The sequence below is a fragment of the Passer montanus genome, unplaced genomic scaffold (genome assembly GCF_014805655.1).
Source record: "Passer montanus isolate IOZ18808 unplaced genomic scaffold, ASM1480565v1 scaffold72, whole genome shotgun sequence".
In the NCBI taxonomy this organism is placed as follows: Eukaryota; Metazoa; Chordata; class Aves; order Passeriformes; family Passeridae; genus Passer; species Passer montanus.
The window spans coordinates 2,974,495-2,987,165 of record NW_024372370.1 but is presented as its reverse complement, the minus strand read 5'-3'; the positions used below and the strand labels follow the sequence as shown (position 1 = coordinate 2,987,165).

Here is a 12,671-nt window from a genome sequence, read left to right as displayed (position 1 = left end):
AACTGTGCAAAAAAAACAAAAAACAGTGCTATAAAGCTTTCCTGAGGTTTTTATGATGGCATGGATACAGAATTTAATCTGATATTTCAGAGGATATTTTTAAAGAAAAAAAGGCTTGCAATATCTAAACAGAAAAATTGGGAGTTTTGTTGTGATGAAAGCGGTGAATTACTGTAAAAGAAACTGAAGTTAGTGACAGGGAGTATTCCTCCTAACATGCAAGGAATACAAGATTTCACATTTCTTAAGAGCTTCCCAGTGCCCAATCACCACATTTCTCTTGCCTGTAACAGTCTGTGTCACCACAAATTACTTCCCCAGCGACCTCCTTTTCTTACCAGAACCAGAAATACAATCCCAGCTGTCTGACTCCCAGCCCTCCCTCTGTCACACTGATATACTGATGTGTCAGCAAGGACAACAAAGTTAAAATGGACTGCTTTTCTAACTGCTGGATTGGAGATTTGTATGAAACAATACAGAACTTGCTTAAAAACTTTGTTTTGCTTTGGGGAATGTTCCAACTCTATAAGCATGTTTAGAAAGAGATATTATACCATGACTGGTAGATGTGTTATAGGTACAAAGAGTTGTGAAATGGAGATCCTCTGTAGTTATTTCCCCCTCATTACAAAATGTTATGTTAGTAGTTGGTTTTTGATGTTGGCCTGAACTTTGCATTCTGTGAATACGTCCCTCCAGGCAAGGACCCTTTGGCTCCAACCCTGGTTCACCTTGCAGACAGAGATGCCTGTACAGCACAGGCACCTCCAGGTCAGCAACTAAGCTCCCTCTGAGACCAAGGTACATGGTGTGATGCAGAGGGAGCCTCAAAAGAGATACAGCTCAGGCCAGAGGTGGCTCCTGCCATGGCCAGACACCCATCACTGCCTGTGCTGAGCAGCTCCCTGCTGGTTTCAGAGCTTGCCTCGATGCACAGCTCATATGTGCACCATTGCACTTAGCTGTCCTACCCTGAAAGCAGCATCCAGTCCCTTCTCTGGGCAGGTATGTTGGATGGATTTAGCTGCTCTTCCTGCCACTGAGGTAAGGAAAAGGGGAAGTTTAACAATAGAGATTGTGACCAACTAGGAAAGGGGAAACAATGGCCACTTTTTATTCCAGTTGGATTTAGAGCCATGGGACAAAATCTCAAAGGAATAATGAAACACATCTAAAATTTTGTAGTTTTATACCTCAAAATTCAAGTAGGGATTTTTAAATTTTTCTTTTATATAACTCAGCTAAGTTTTCCTTTAATGCAAAGTGTCTATAGAATATTACAGCTACTGTTTTAAGTAAAGTGCTCATCATCCCAGATAAAAACTGCAGCAGTGCTGAGTGCTCAGATCCTCTGAGAAAACAGCTAATTAAGTGCTTTGGCTGCATGCTGAGCAGGTGATGCATGTGGTAAGAGCAGATAAACCTTCACTTTTTAATGGTGGTGGCTGTTCTTTCAGTAATAGTCTTGTAAAGAAACCCATGAAAACCTGAAAGGACAGATAATAGTATTAAGCTCACAAACTTATGTAAAGGATTTCTTAGAAAACCATTCCATCACAGTGTCTAGCATCCTGTGACAGACACTAAGCTTAAGAATCCTGTGTGCTCCTGCTGCATCATCTTTGCACAAGTTTGTGGGACAGCTAGGGTTTATCTGTCTGGCTTGGTGGATAAGCTGTGTGATGTTTCCTGCAGCCAGATGGACATGCATATATTCTGTGCACTGTTTCATAGATTTTTGTTACAGTGCCATTGTTCTGGATAAGTATACAGCCTGTTCTTGTTATTTTGGGCAGTTTATCTGTAAATTAAACACACCATGGATACAGAGACACTGCACAGAAATGCTGCCGGCCTCGAGCTGATGGATCTGCATTTCACTGACTTTGACCAGTTCAGACTAACTTGACAATGTTTCTTTGCTTTCTGCCTTCCCCCATCATTCCTGTTGTGTGTTCTCATTCCCTAGTTGTACAAGTGCTGCATTATGCTTACCTTTGTTTCATTTGTTTACCCTCTTCCTTTCATCATTACCCATACTGACAATACTTTGCCCAAAGAGAGGTTACTGATTGTGGGCTAACTCTGTTACTGCCTGTGAGAATTTGGGTTTCAGGATAGAACTGGGAAGTATAAGGCTTTTGTTCACATAATGCTGATCCTTCTTAAGCCTTCATCTTGCCACAACCTCTGTTGGTAGCAGAAGTGTGCTGACAGGATGGCTTTTGGTGGGTATTTCAGACCTTTCCTCAGGATCACACTCACTCCCACAATTAAAGCCTCTAACTTCTTATCTCCACTTGGGACATAAACTTGACCAGGGCTTTTATTTTCTTTTCTACCAGGAAGAAGCAAAATGTAGATAGTTTTATGATGCACCTGGATTTTTTCAGTCACTTGGGTTTTTCTTTCTTCTGTCTGCTAGTGTTTTCCAAAATATTCTGTGGAGACTCTTTTTCTCCACCTCAAATACTCTTCTGTCTCTGCATCCGCTGCCATGAACACGCTGTTCTCCTTTTATGAAGATGCCATTCATCCTGCTTCCCCAGGAGGCTCTACAGGATGTTTCTGTTCTCAGTGTGCGATGATCCTTCACGTATTTAGTAAATCTCCCTCAGCTGGGACATCTGTTCCATGGTGATAGAAGAGGCACAGTGCCCCGGTTTGGGATCACCTCTGCTTATAGCAGACTCTGCTCCTCTGAAATTAATTTCTAAACCAGAGCAATACTATTGAAGGATTAATGTAAGATTAGAGTATTTATATTAAAATACCTTTTAATGTGGAAGAAATACATCTTCTTAGGTTATAACTGGAAGCTCATTTTATCTGCTGTTTTAATTAAAGGTTTTCTTTGCCTAATGCTAATGAAGAGATTGGATTTCATGCAAGTAGGACTAGAGCCTTAGGAATTACCAAGTACTTCATAATTCCAGTGTAAACAATAGTGTGCTGCCCACACTTCACACTGATGCTTGTTTGAGCCCTTGCATGGATCATCAGGCCCTTGCTGTGACCATCACTTGTCCAAAAAATCAAGTATCCCATAATGACAGCTTCAGTAATCCATTATTTTCAGTACATCACACTCAAAAGGAGATTGCTTAATCTGGGGAAGCTGCATAAAGTTTCCATTAAGGAGGAGCTAACACTGCAACTAGTGGGCTAGTGTTTAAAATTTAATCTAGACTGTTCTTACATGTCTATGTGTTTGTAGAGACAGTCACAAGATACATTGGCAAACACACACTTAGGCATTTACTGTCATTTTTCTGTCATTGACAAAAGCAGGTTATGGCCAGATTTCAGTGTAAATTTTTACATGCACATGCTGATATAAATATTGATTACATAAATTTATAGATATAGTTTGTATGGGTTTAATTAATTAGGAATATTTTCTGAAAAATATCTTCTCCCTGACATACCAGTATATTCTTTTTGGCTAGCCTTTAAGCATTGAGGGTATCTACGCCAGTAGTTTCAGTAATTGATGATGAGAGTCTATAAAAATGAATCCAAGAAGTCTGTGATGAGTTTGCTTTGACAAACGGTAACAGAAGTCATTACTTAATTCTTTGCTCAGTATTTCCCACAGTGGGTAGCCATTGAGTTTAACACAGCCATAAGTGTGAGCATGGATGATGCAAGAGGATAATTTACACCAACTAGAACAAGTGCACATCTGTATTCAGAGTAGCTCAAGCATATTCAGTGTTTAGCTTACTTTGTGCTATTTTACTGAACGGCGAAGAAAGGTGATATCTTGTTTCATATTTTTAACCTGCTTCTTGTCTTTATTATGAGCTGACTCCTCGGCTGCTCCCAGTGTGATTGAATGCTTGTGTATGAGGCACTGAGGGCTCCAAAATGCTTCTATAATTATTCCATAAATGTCAACATTTGAAAACAGTTTGAAAACAATTTCCTAAGATAATTTCATAATTTATATAATTTTCCAACTGAAACAATTGCACATGGCCTTCATGTGTTTACTTGTATCGTTATTCTAGAGATGGGACACCCTTTTCCCTGAAAGAAATGTTGGTGCACAACTTCAGTGTAGCATCCCCCCACTCCAGGGGTAGGACGCAACAGTGTCATCTGGACAGTGTCCAGGATAAGGTGGAAGAAATCTTAAGGTCTTCCAAACTCAAATTGATTAAAAGGGTGACAGAGGGTCACAGCCAGAAGGTTAATCAGAAGGTTGTAAACTGCGAATGCGGCGTAAGTTATCAGCCCCTCAGAAACTAAATGTGTGTCAAGCTGCTGTTAAAGGTTGTGTGCCAGATGTAATCCATTCAGTGGATAACACAAGAAGGCAACTCTCTGGAAGCTGCAGAAACCAGCAGCAGATTTATCCGGGCAGTGAAAACAGCTGCAGAAGTTGGGTACTCGCAAGGAGGAGCAGCAGCAGGCTGGTGAAGGTTTCTGGCCCGGTATGCAGAAGGGAAGCTGCGGATGTTAACCAAAGATGTACTGTTCTCATTTCCATGCATTTGCTTTGTACTCCTGTTTATTGCACATCAAACACATTTACATATCCAGGGATGAAAGGGAAATGATTGATGCAAAGGAGGTGTTTTTGTTAATTGTTGTTGCTCTGAGTCATACCTGACTGGGACTGCTGGAGGTGGGTGAGGAAGGACAGAACTATTATTAGAGGTATAAATAACTGTCAAGAGCAACTTTTAAATCTGTCTGTTACCACATATTAACACCCAAAATTACCTGAAAGAGAGGAGGGGCAGCAATACAAGACTAAGCCAATGCCCCATCTCTGTTGATGTAGATGTTTGCAGCTGCCTCTGAGTCTTAGTCCATTTTTTTTCATCTCTGTTCCCTTGGAGTTTCAGCCATTTTTGGTCACAACCCTATCAGTGCCTGCTGGATGTTTTAACAACAGCTTCTTATGCTCAGAGCTGACGGGTGTTTGAGAGTTGGGCTGTTTTATCTGCACAGCACCTGTGAAATGCATCCCCTTTCTTCCTGGTAAAATGGAAAGTAGTTTTTAATGTGCTCTCATACATGCAGTGTAGAGCCAAGATGAGATAAGCATCCAATCTGAGAAGAGAAAGCTGTGTCTGAAGTGCCCAAAGACTGCTTTTTCATAGTGGAACAATCCTGCAGAGTGCACAGGAGCATTTGTGGTACTTCCTGCTCTGCAGGAGAAGAGGGATTTGAGAAATACTTGTCTGTGAAGGGTTGTGTGATTCTTGGGCTCCTGTTGATGTGGGCAGTGTAAGTAACTGAAGGGGACCAAAACAGCTGATGTGCAATTTGGCCATGTGTGAGCAGCAGTCAGAAGACCCAAGCTCCAAATGATTCTGGAAATATCATCCTGCAAAGTGTCATCTGATGCTGACAGAAATCTTGGCTTCCAGTGCAAATGATAGTGAAAATATGTCCATGACACTCCATAGTTTAAATCCTTCCACCTGTAAAACTTCTGCTGTGAAATAAGTATTGAAATGTCTGTTTCCATTAGATAGTAGCTCAGAAAATTACCCTGCAGCAGAACACAGTCCATAGTTTGGTCTCATAACCTTATTCTGGAAAATGTATTCTAGGTCCTGTAGGTGGAAAATTCAGAATGAATAAGAATGAAGTATTCAGACCTGTTTCCCTTTGCTTTGCCTGCACTTGGAAATATATCTGCATATTTAGCAGTATGTGGGGAAATAAACCTAAGTTTCATGGAGATGGTAAATCTTTAGTGGCTTGAAGTGGGTGATTCCTGAAAGAGCAAAGTAATTGTCTTGGAAGGTGTTAAAATTTTTGAGATTTTTTATTTTACTGGAGTTAGCTCTTGTATGAGACGACATTTCCAAACGTTGGTTTGTTTACAGGTAGCTTGTCTTCAGCAAGCTTGCTTCCTGCTTACTTCCTTCATCCTTGTCTCTTGCCTGCTTACTCTCTTCATCCTTCTCCAGGCGGAAGAAAAAGTACTGATATCAGACTTTTCTTAAGAAATCTTGGGGCTCATGACTTATTAATGTGTAGTTTGCAGTAAGATGAGTCATGCAAACTCATGAGCCTATTTTTGTACCAGATCATGTGTTAATTTTAGTCATGAATCTTCTTCTGGTTATTCTAGCTGAGAGAAATCATAAGTATTTCAGTTTTGCTTTGTGTTTATGATATCACCTTATAACTCAGGTGAGTTATTATTGAGTAAAACATCCCTCAGTAAAAAAAAAACAAAACCCTCAGTCTGTGAAAGTTTCCTTGATATGTATTTAATTGCAGTCCCTTTCAGATTGCCATAAATAAGACATACAAACTGAATTTAATAGCAAAAAGATGAACTGACAGTGTGAGCTCCATAGTTATTTTCTCTATTTCAGATCAATATATCTTGGTGTCTCTTTTGTATTCTTGACAGGTGAGACTGAATAATAATAATCCTTACACCAACAAATGCTTTTGTACTGCAAGATTATAACTAATTTCAATCAAGCACTTGTCTAAAATTAAGTCATATGAATGGATTTTTGGTTTCTTATTATCTTCACTCCAACCCACTTAATAATGGGGTTTTTCTTAAGTAGGTGGCTCATGCCATTCTTCCACATGGTGTTATTTTTAGCACTTACACCTTCCACATGAAATTGCTTAAGCTTTTCTTAGGTTATGCCCAAGTGCTGTAGGGATTATCAACCCCTGCATCTTGTGAGACGTGCGTGTCTCAGTCCAAAGAGAAGTGGCAGGATTATTTCAATCACTTTTCACACAGTTTCTGATATTGCTGGTGGTTAATACTTCAATGTGGAGGGGAGCACACTTCAGTTAATTGGTTTCTATGTAAAGTAACTATCACTAAACGCTTGATAGGTCAAAGTAATTCTGTTTCTCTGATAACTGCTTATTTCCTTTCATATCTCTCTCTCTCTCCCAATTTACCTTGTATTTTATTCACAGTATTTATGAAGATTTTACTGTCTCTGAAAGAGTCACCTGAAGTGCCTACATTGCACTGGAAAAAATGAAGGGTGTGGTGCCAGTGCTGGGTAATAGTTTTATTGGAGAATAAATATGAAGATCTACTGAAATCTTAAACCTGTGTTTAATTATATGTTTCAGGAATTTCTATTACATCACCATGCTGAGGGATCCAGTGTCACGGTACTTGAGTGAATGGAAACATGTCCAGAGGGGTGCGACGTGGAAAACTTCCCTTCATATGTGCGATGGAAGAAGCCCAACACCAGATGAGCTGCCTACCTGTTACGAAGGAGATGACTGGTCTGGAGTCAGTTTACAGGAATTCATGGATTGTAGCTACAACTTGGCCAGCAACCGCCAGGTGCGCATGCTGGCAGACCTCAGCCTGGTGGGGTGCTACAACCTGACTTTCATGAACGAGAGTGAGAGAAATATGATTCTTCTCCAAAGCGCCAAGAACAATCTGAAAAACATGGCCTTCTTCGGGCTGACGGAATTTCAGAGGAAAACACAGTATCTCTTTGAGAGGACATTCAACCTAAAATTCATTTCCCCGTTCACCCAATTCAACGTTACGCGGGCCTCGAATGTGGACATCGGCGAGGATGTGCGGCAGCGGATAGAGGAGCTGAACTTCTTGGACATGCAGCTGTATGAATACGCAAAGGACCTGTTCCTGCAGCGCTTCCAGTACTCCAAGCAAGAGGAGCATCAGAAGAACCGGCTAAAGAGGCGAGAGGAGCGGCGACTGCTGCGGGAGCAGAGAGCTCACCAGTGGCCAAGGGAAGAGGCAGCAGAAGTAGCTGTTACTGAAGATTATAATAGTCAGGTTGCAAGGTGGTGATGCTCCTCCATCTTGCCTAACCAATGAGAGGATCAGATTGTTTGTGCAACGTGGCTACCTGGGAATTAGCCAAGGGACACCTACTGCTTTGGTAAATGAGACCTCGACTGACAACTCCCCTTCCTTGTCTCAGTTTTTCTTGGTTTCTGCCAGTGAGAATGTATTTTTTTCTCAATAGGTATTGATTAGTGTTATTAAATGGCAGTAGAATAAGATTCCTGCCAGAAAAGACTTCCTTCAAAGGCCTAAGCTATGAGGATGGGTTGAAGAGAGAGAGAGATTTTTTGCATTAACAGACATACCCTGTACAATCTGAGCTACTAAAACTTGTGCAGACATGAATGATAAATTGGGGAAAAATACCTGGCTTGGTTTTTTTGTGGCATGAGAGCTGGTTTATTTCGTACTGTTCATTACAACGGTAGTGCATAACTTTCTAGTGAATGAAATGGAGAAGGTGCACACATTGCCCTTCAAACTTCTACATGCTGTGTTTTGAATAAGGAAAGAATTTGATGAGGTGATTAAAAAAGACATAGGAAGTGTTGGATTGGGGCACTTCTTGCTCTGTTCCAAAGGCCAGCAGTGAGACATCGACTATAGGTGAGGTGGTGGAGGGGTTGGCTTATTTCCCTGCAGGTGCTGAGGGTACCAAGCCCAGCCAGGTAGGAACCATCTTTCTAAGTGTGTGTGGCAAAGGAAAGCTTTGAGAAATTAGGTCCACGTGGCAGCTGAACACACATCACGGAGATTATCTGGCTGGGGGCAATGAAATCTGCCTTCACATTCACAAAAGGGGTCAAGCAAACTCCAGGGAACAGGAAAGAGAGAGAAGGAAAAGCTTAAATATTAGTGTGACATTTTCCAGATTTGATATAAAAGCCTGGAGATACATTGTCTGTGAAGGTAGGCAGGTTTATTATATTGTCTGTTAAAATACATTGATGCTGAGTGCATACAGTTTAAATTGGTTTTCTCTCTAACTACAGTAGTGGCTAGAAAAAAAAATCAGCTTTCATTTTTATAGGCTACATAATGGATATGTGGAAAGTCTTGATATTTATTACTCTATATGAGGATTCTTTGTAAATTTATTGTTTTCATGATGAGAGATCTGTATCTGTTTTTCTTCCTTGTCTAGAAAATTATTCAATGGGTTCTTCCTCTATGTGTTCCATTCTTGTGGCTAAACTGCATCTGCTCATTCCAAGATTTTATGTTATTCCATTTGTAATAGTGAAATTTTAAAAAGAGGGTCCTGTGCACCATAGATCTTCTGAGAGTTTTTTTCCTTCTTCTTCTGGCATAAATGTAAAGCATTAGGAGGAAATTTTTCTAAGTGCCTCAACATGGCTGCTAAATCAAGATGCTGAAAGTATATTATTGCATGCATGAATGGCTTTTACCTTATAGATTTGCTAATTAGAAGTACTGGAGTACCTGATGTGAATGCACATTTCTCACTTGTTTTCAAAATTCAAGGTTTCTATCCAGTTGGTTGAAAAAATAATGTATTGCAGAAAAAAGAGGCTCAATTTGAAAATTTTTCCCTTCATTTCCAAGTTGGATTTTTTTTTTGTGCATGCTGTATCTTTTCTTCTGAAAATGCTATTGCTACTGATCTATGCAGATTATCAAAAATAGAGTCTAATGATCCTATTGAAAGTTAATGCATACAATAATACATTGAACATGAAATATCATAATAGCATTAAGAAGTGAAGAGAGCTACCAGGATGATGCCTCATTATCAATGTAGTTCATTAACAATATGCTGCTTTACATCTGATTGTCAGTGTGTTACTTTGGGGTGAGTAGTGGTGGGGTTTGGTCCCTAATACCTCTTCCACTCATGGTTCATGTACATCTTCTCCCACCTCCACATTCAGAAGGGAAAAGGAAGATTGTTGTTCTCGGTCTGAGCATGGGACGTCTGCCTTAGGGAAGAGTGAGGAGCTCCCTGGGTTCCTGGACAGTGCTGCTTGGATCCCCATTGCCTGGAAGAGGCGCTCTGACACCTCGTTCCAGTATGGACACCAACCTTACAAGACTTAAATTGAAATCTTTACAGCTGAGGTCTGAAGGTCACTCTGCGTGTCCTGGCTGCAGGACAGTGGGGCCATGAAGAGCTAAGGCTCATTGGCACTATTGCACCTTAGCACAGTGCAGGTAATTCACAGTGATCTGACATCTTAGCTGCTGGCACCAGGGCTCTAGGCTGGGCTGGCCCTGGCCCTGTGGAGGGAAGGAGCTTTTGGGTCAGTGACGCAGGGATGATGGGAACTGTTTTGATGGGAATTGTTTCATCTCCCCATTCCTACGCCCATTGCCGCATCTTGCTGGAGACCAAACAGCATGAGAGGGGAAGGAAGAATGCTTTTGGCACCTGATGCTCAGTCTCCAGGTGTTGTGGTGCATTAGTTTTGTCAGTGACCTTCTTGTCCCCATGAGCACAGGGAGCTCGGGGTGCTGGGGAGATCTGAAGGGCAGGGGAGAAACCAGCCATGTGGAAGGAAAGATGCAAGGCCAAATTCACATTAAGAAGCAAGGTAAGCAAGGAAGTAAGATAAATTCCAACTCATCTTTTGTTCTGTAGAACATTCTTTCCTCTTCCTCCTAAATGCAAAAAAAATTGTCCCTTCCTCACATACCTCTTTGCTCAGCAGGCCACCTCTCCGTGCTGCTCAAAGCAACTGGGACCCCATTTTTCATTTAGAAAATGCAGTGTTTTTCTTTCCAAGGGAGAGGAGGCAGTGCTCGGAAATACTTCCCTGGAGCCTCACCAGTGACTGTAAGTATCAGTTTCAGCTGTCTAAGCACACCAACTGTTCTCCAGACTGTTCCTTCTGCCTGATACAAAACAAAGCCTAATGAGGAAAATCGAAGATGTTTTCTAGGTGGTTTACATTAGCTTGAATAGTTTGGCAACATCTTAATGTGATGCCTAACCTTTTTCATCAGTCATTTCCCAGGAGTCAAGATTAGGGTCCTGAAGAGCTGTTAATGTGCTGTGGCATCTATGTTAATGGGATTTGCCTTAACACTTGGGATTTAGTTAAAATTGAAGTTGGTTTCTTGGATTTTTTTTTCCCCTCTGGAGCCTGTGTAACAGCCCTGGCTGTGCAGGAGTAGGTTTGCTGCTTTTGTTGTTTTGGGGTTTTTTTTGGAGGGGTGGGCAGCGCTTTTGTTGTTTTGGGTTTTTTTTTTGGAGGGGTGGGCAGTCAGCAGCTAAGACTTTGCCCAGAACCCTGTGCCTGAAGGCACCTCCTTCCCCAGATCCAGCAAACTCACTGCACCAACAATCCTGTTTTTCTTAGCAGAGTTTCCTTACACATGACAAATAAAGCAGTTTGGAAACACCTTCAGGTTGACTTCTAAGACACAGGCCTGCAGCTTTTTACCTCTTGGGCACTGTGCCTGAAATAATGTAATGCAAAAGCAAAATAAAGGTTCTGCTTCATATCTCTGTTATTCCAGGTTTTCATTGCTCTGACAGCATAAACTTCACCATAATTACACTGGCCCATATAAGATCAGGGAGCAGCATGTTTCTTTCTAAAGCTTTGTGAGCAGCAATGCTATAGGATTTCTGTCCATCTTCCTGGCATTATTTTGTTGCTTAAGCAAGGCAATTTGGCTTCTGCTACCGTGGTGCTGAAACAAATCTCATTCTTTTGTAATGGAGATGTACTTGCTAATCTCTCCCATCACATTCCCAGCACTGCCTTTTCCAGTTATAATTCACAGTAGGCTTGGAGTGGACAAAGAAATATGTTGTGTCATTAGAACTTGTTCCTGATAATTTGATGTCTAGTCCAAGCACTCACCGTATGGCCTTATGGCCTTATTAAGGAATGAAAATTTGTCCTCTTTTCCCAACTCACCAGTGCTGACAGTAAAAACCTTTTTCACCATCAAGAGAAAAAAATGATGTTGGGTATTTTACACTGCTGTTGTGTTAATGTGGCTGTCATAGCCTTGCTAGGGATTCTACCCAATATGCAACAATTACTTGCTAGTCAATAAAAACAGAAATGCAGAAAAAACCACGATGGAAGTCAGATCCAGAGCCACATTTCATAACTGCATAATACCCATTCAACCAAAGGCAGGTGACATCACCTTTGTGTCTGGAGATGTTTCAGATTTTTCATCCATGACTAAATCAGGAGGTTTCTTAAGTTGGTCTTCTTGTCAGCACACGCTTCCTTCTGCCCTAGTGGGATCTTGTTTCCCACCTGCACTCCTGTATCAGTTACGAGCACTTCTGTTTATTCATATCTCACTTTTTCTTCCCTCTGTTTCTGTTTCCCTGATACATATGGAATTACTCTTTTTTTTGGTCTGGATAAGGATTATCTTGTTTCCAGACTGGCGGGGAATACTATGTACAAGATGAACAACCACAATAAAGTCATTCAGCTGGAGTTGATGGCTGGATCCTCTGTATGTGTGAGGGAAAAAAATGCAGGCTCAAAAAAGGTACCAAATTTTCACTGTAACTCTTCTTTCAATTTGGTTCCTGTAATACTTTATTTGTCTACATTTTGTGGAGGGAAATGGGTTCCATGCCTGCAATGTCCTTGGCTTTCCTCTTGGCCATATCACTTGCTCTGTAATTTCAAAAAAATGTTGGAAGAGAAGAAAAAAAAAAAAGAGAATTCCCATCAGTTGCCATATTTAAGATGAAAGAATAAATTAATAGGTTGTAAATTACTTTATTCTTTAGGAATTTTCCTTCTGTTTATGTGCAATAATGTTTGTGAATTATGCTACTGAGAGATTGTATTGTGAGTAATCATATATACTTCCATTCCTATTTAAAAGATAGTTTGTAGACCTAGGGATTTTCATTGACGTAAAGCACAATTTAATGAAT

The 12,671-nt window shown here is 40.8% G+C and overlaps 1 protein-coding gene across 1 annotated transcript in view; it reads left to right on the top strand.

Annotated features, from left to right (window-relative positions):
• Positions 1 to 10,963, top strand: part of HS6ST3 (heparan sulfate 6-O-sulfotransferase 3) — a 272,489-nt gene extending 261,526 nt beyond the window's left edge. Inside the window, exon 2 of the mRNA XM_039730476.1 lies at positions 7,087 to 10,963. Within this exon, the coding sequence (XP_039586410.1) occupies positions 7,087 to 7,792 (706 nt within the window). The 3' untranslated portion in view covers positions 7,793 to 10,963. The remainder of the gene's footprint in view (positions 1 to 7,086) is intronic.
• Positions 10,964 to 12,671: the final 1,708 nt, after the last annotated feature.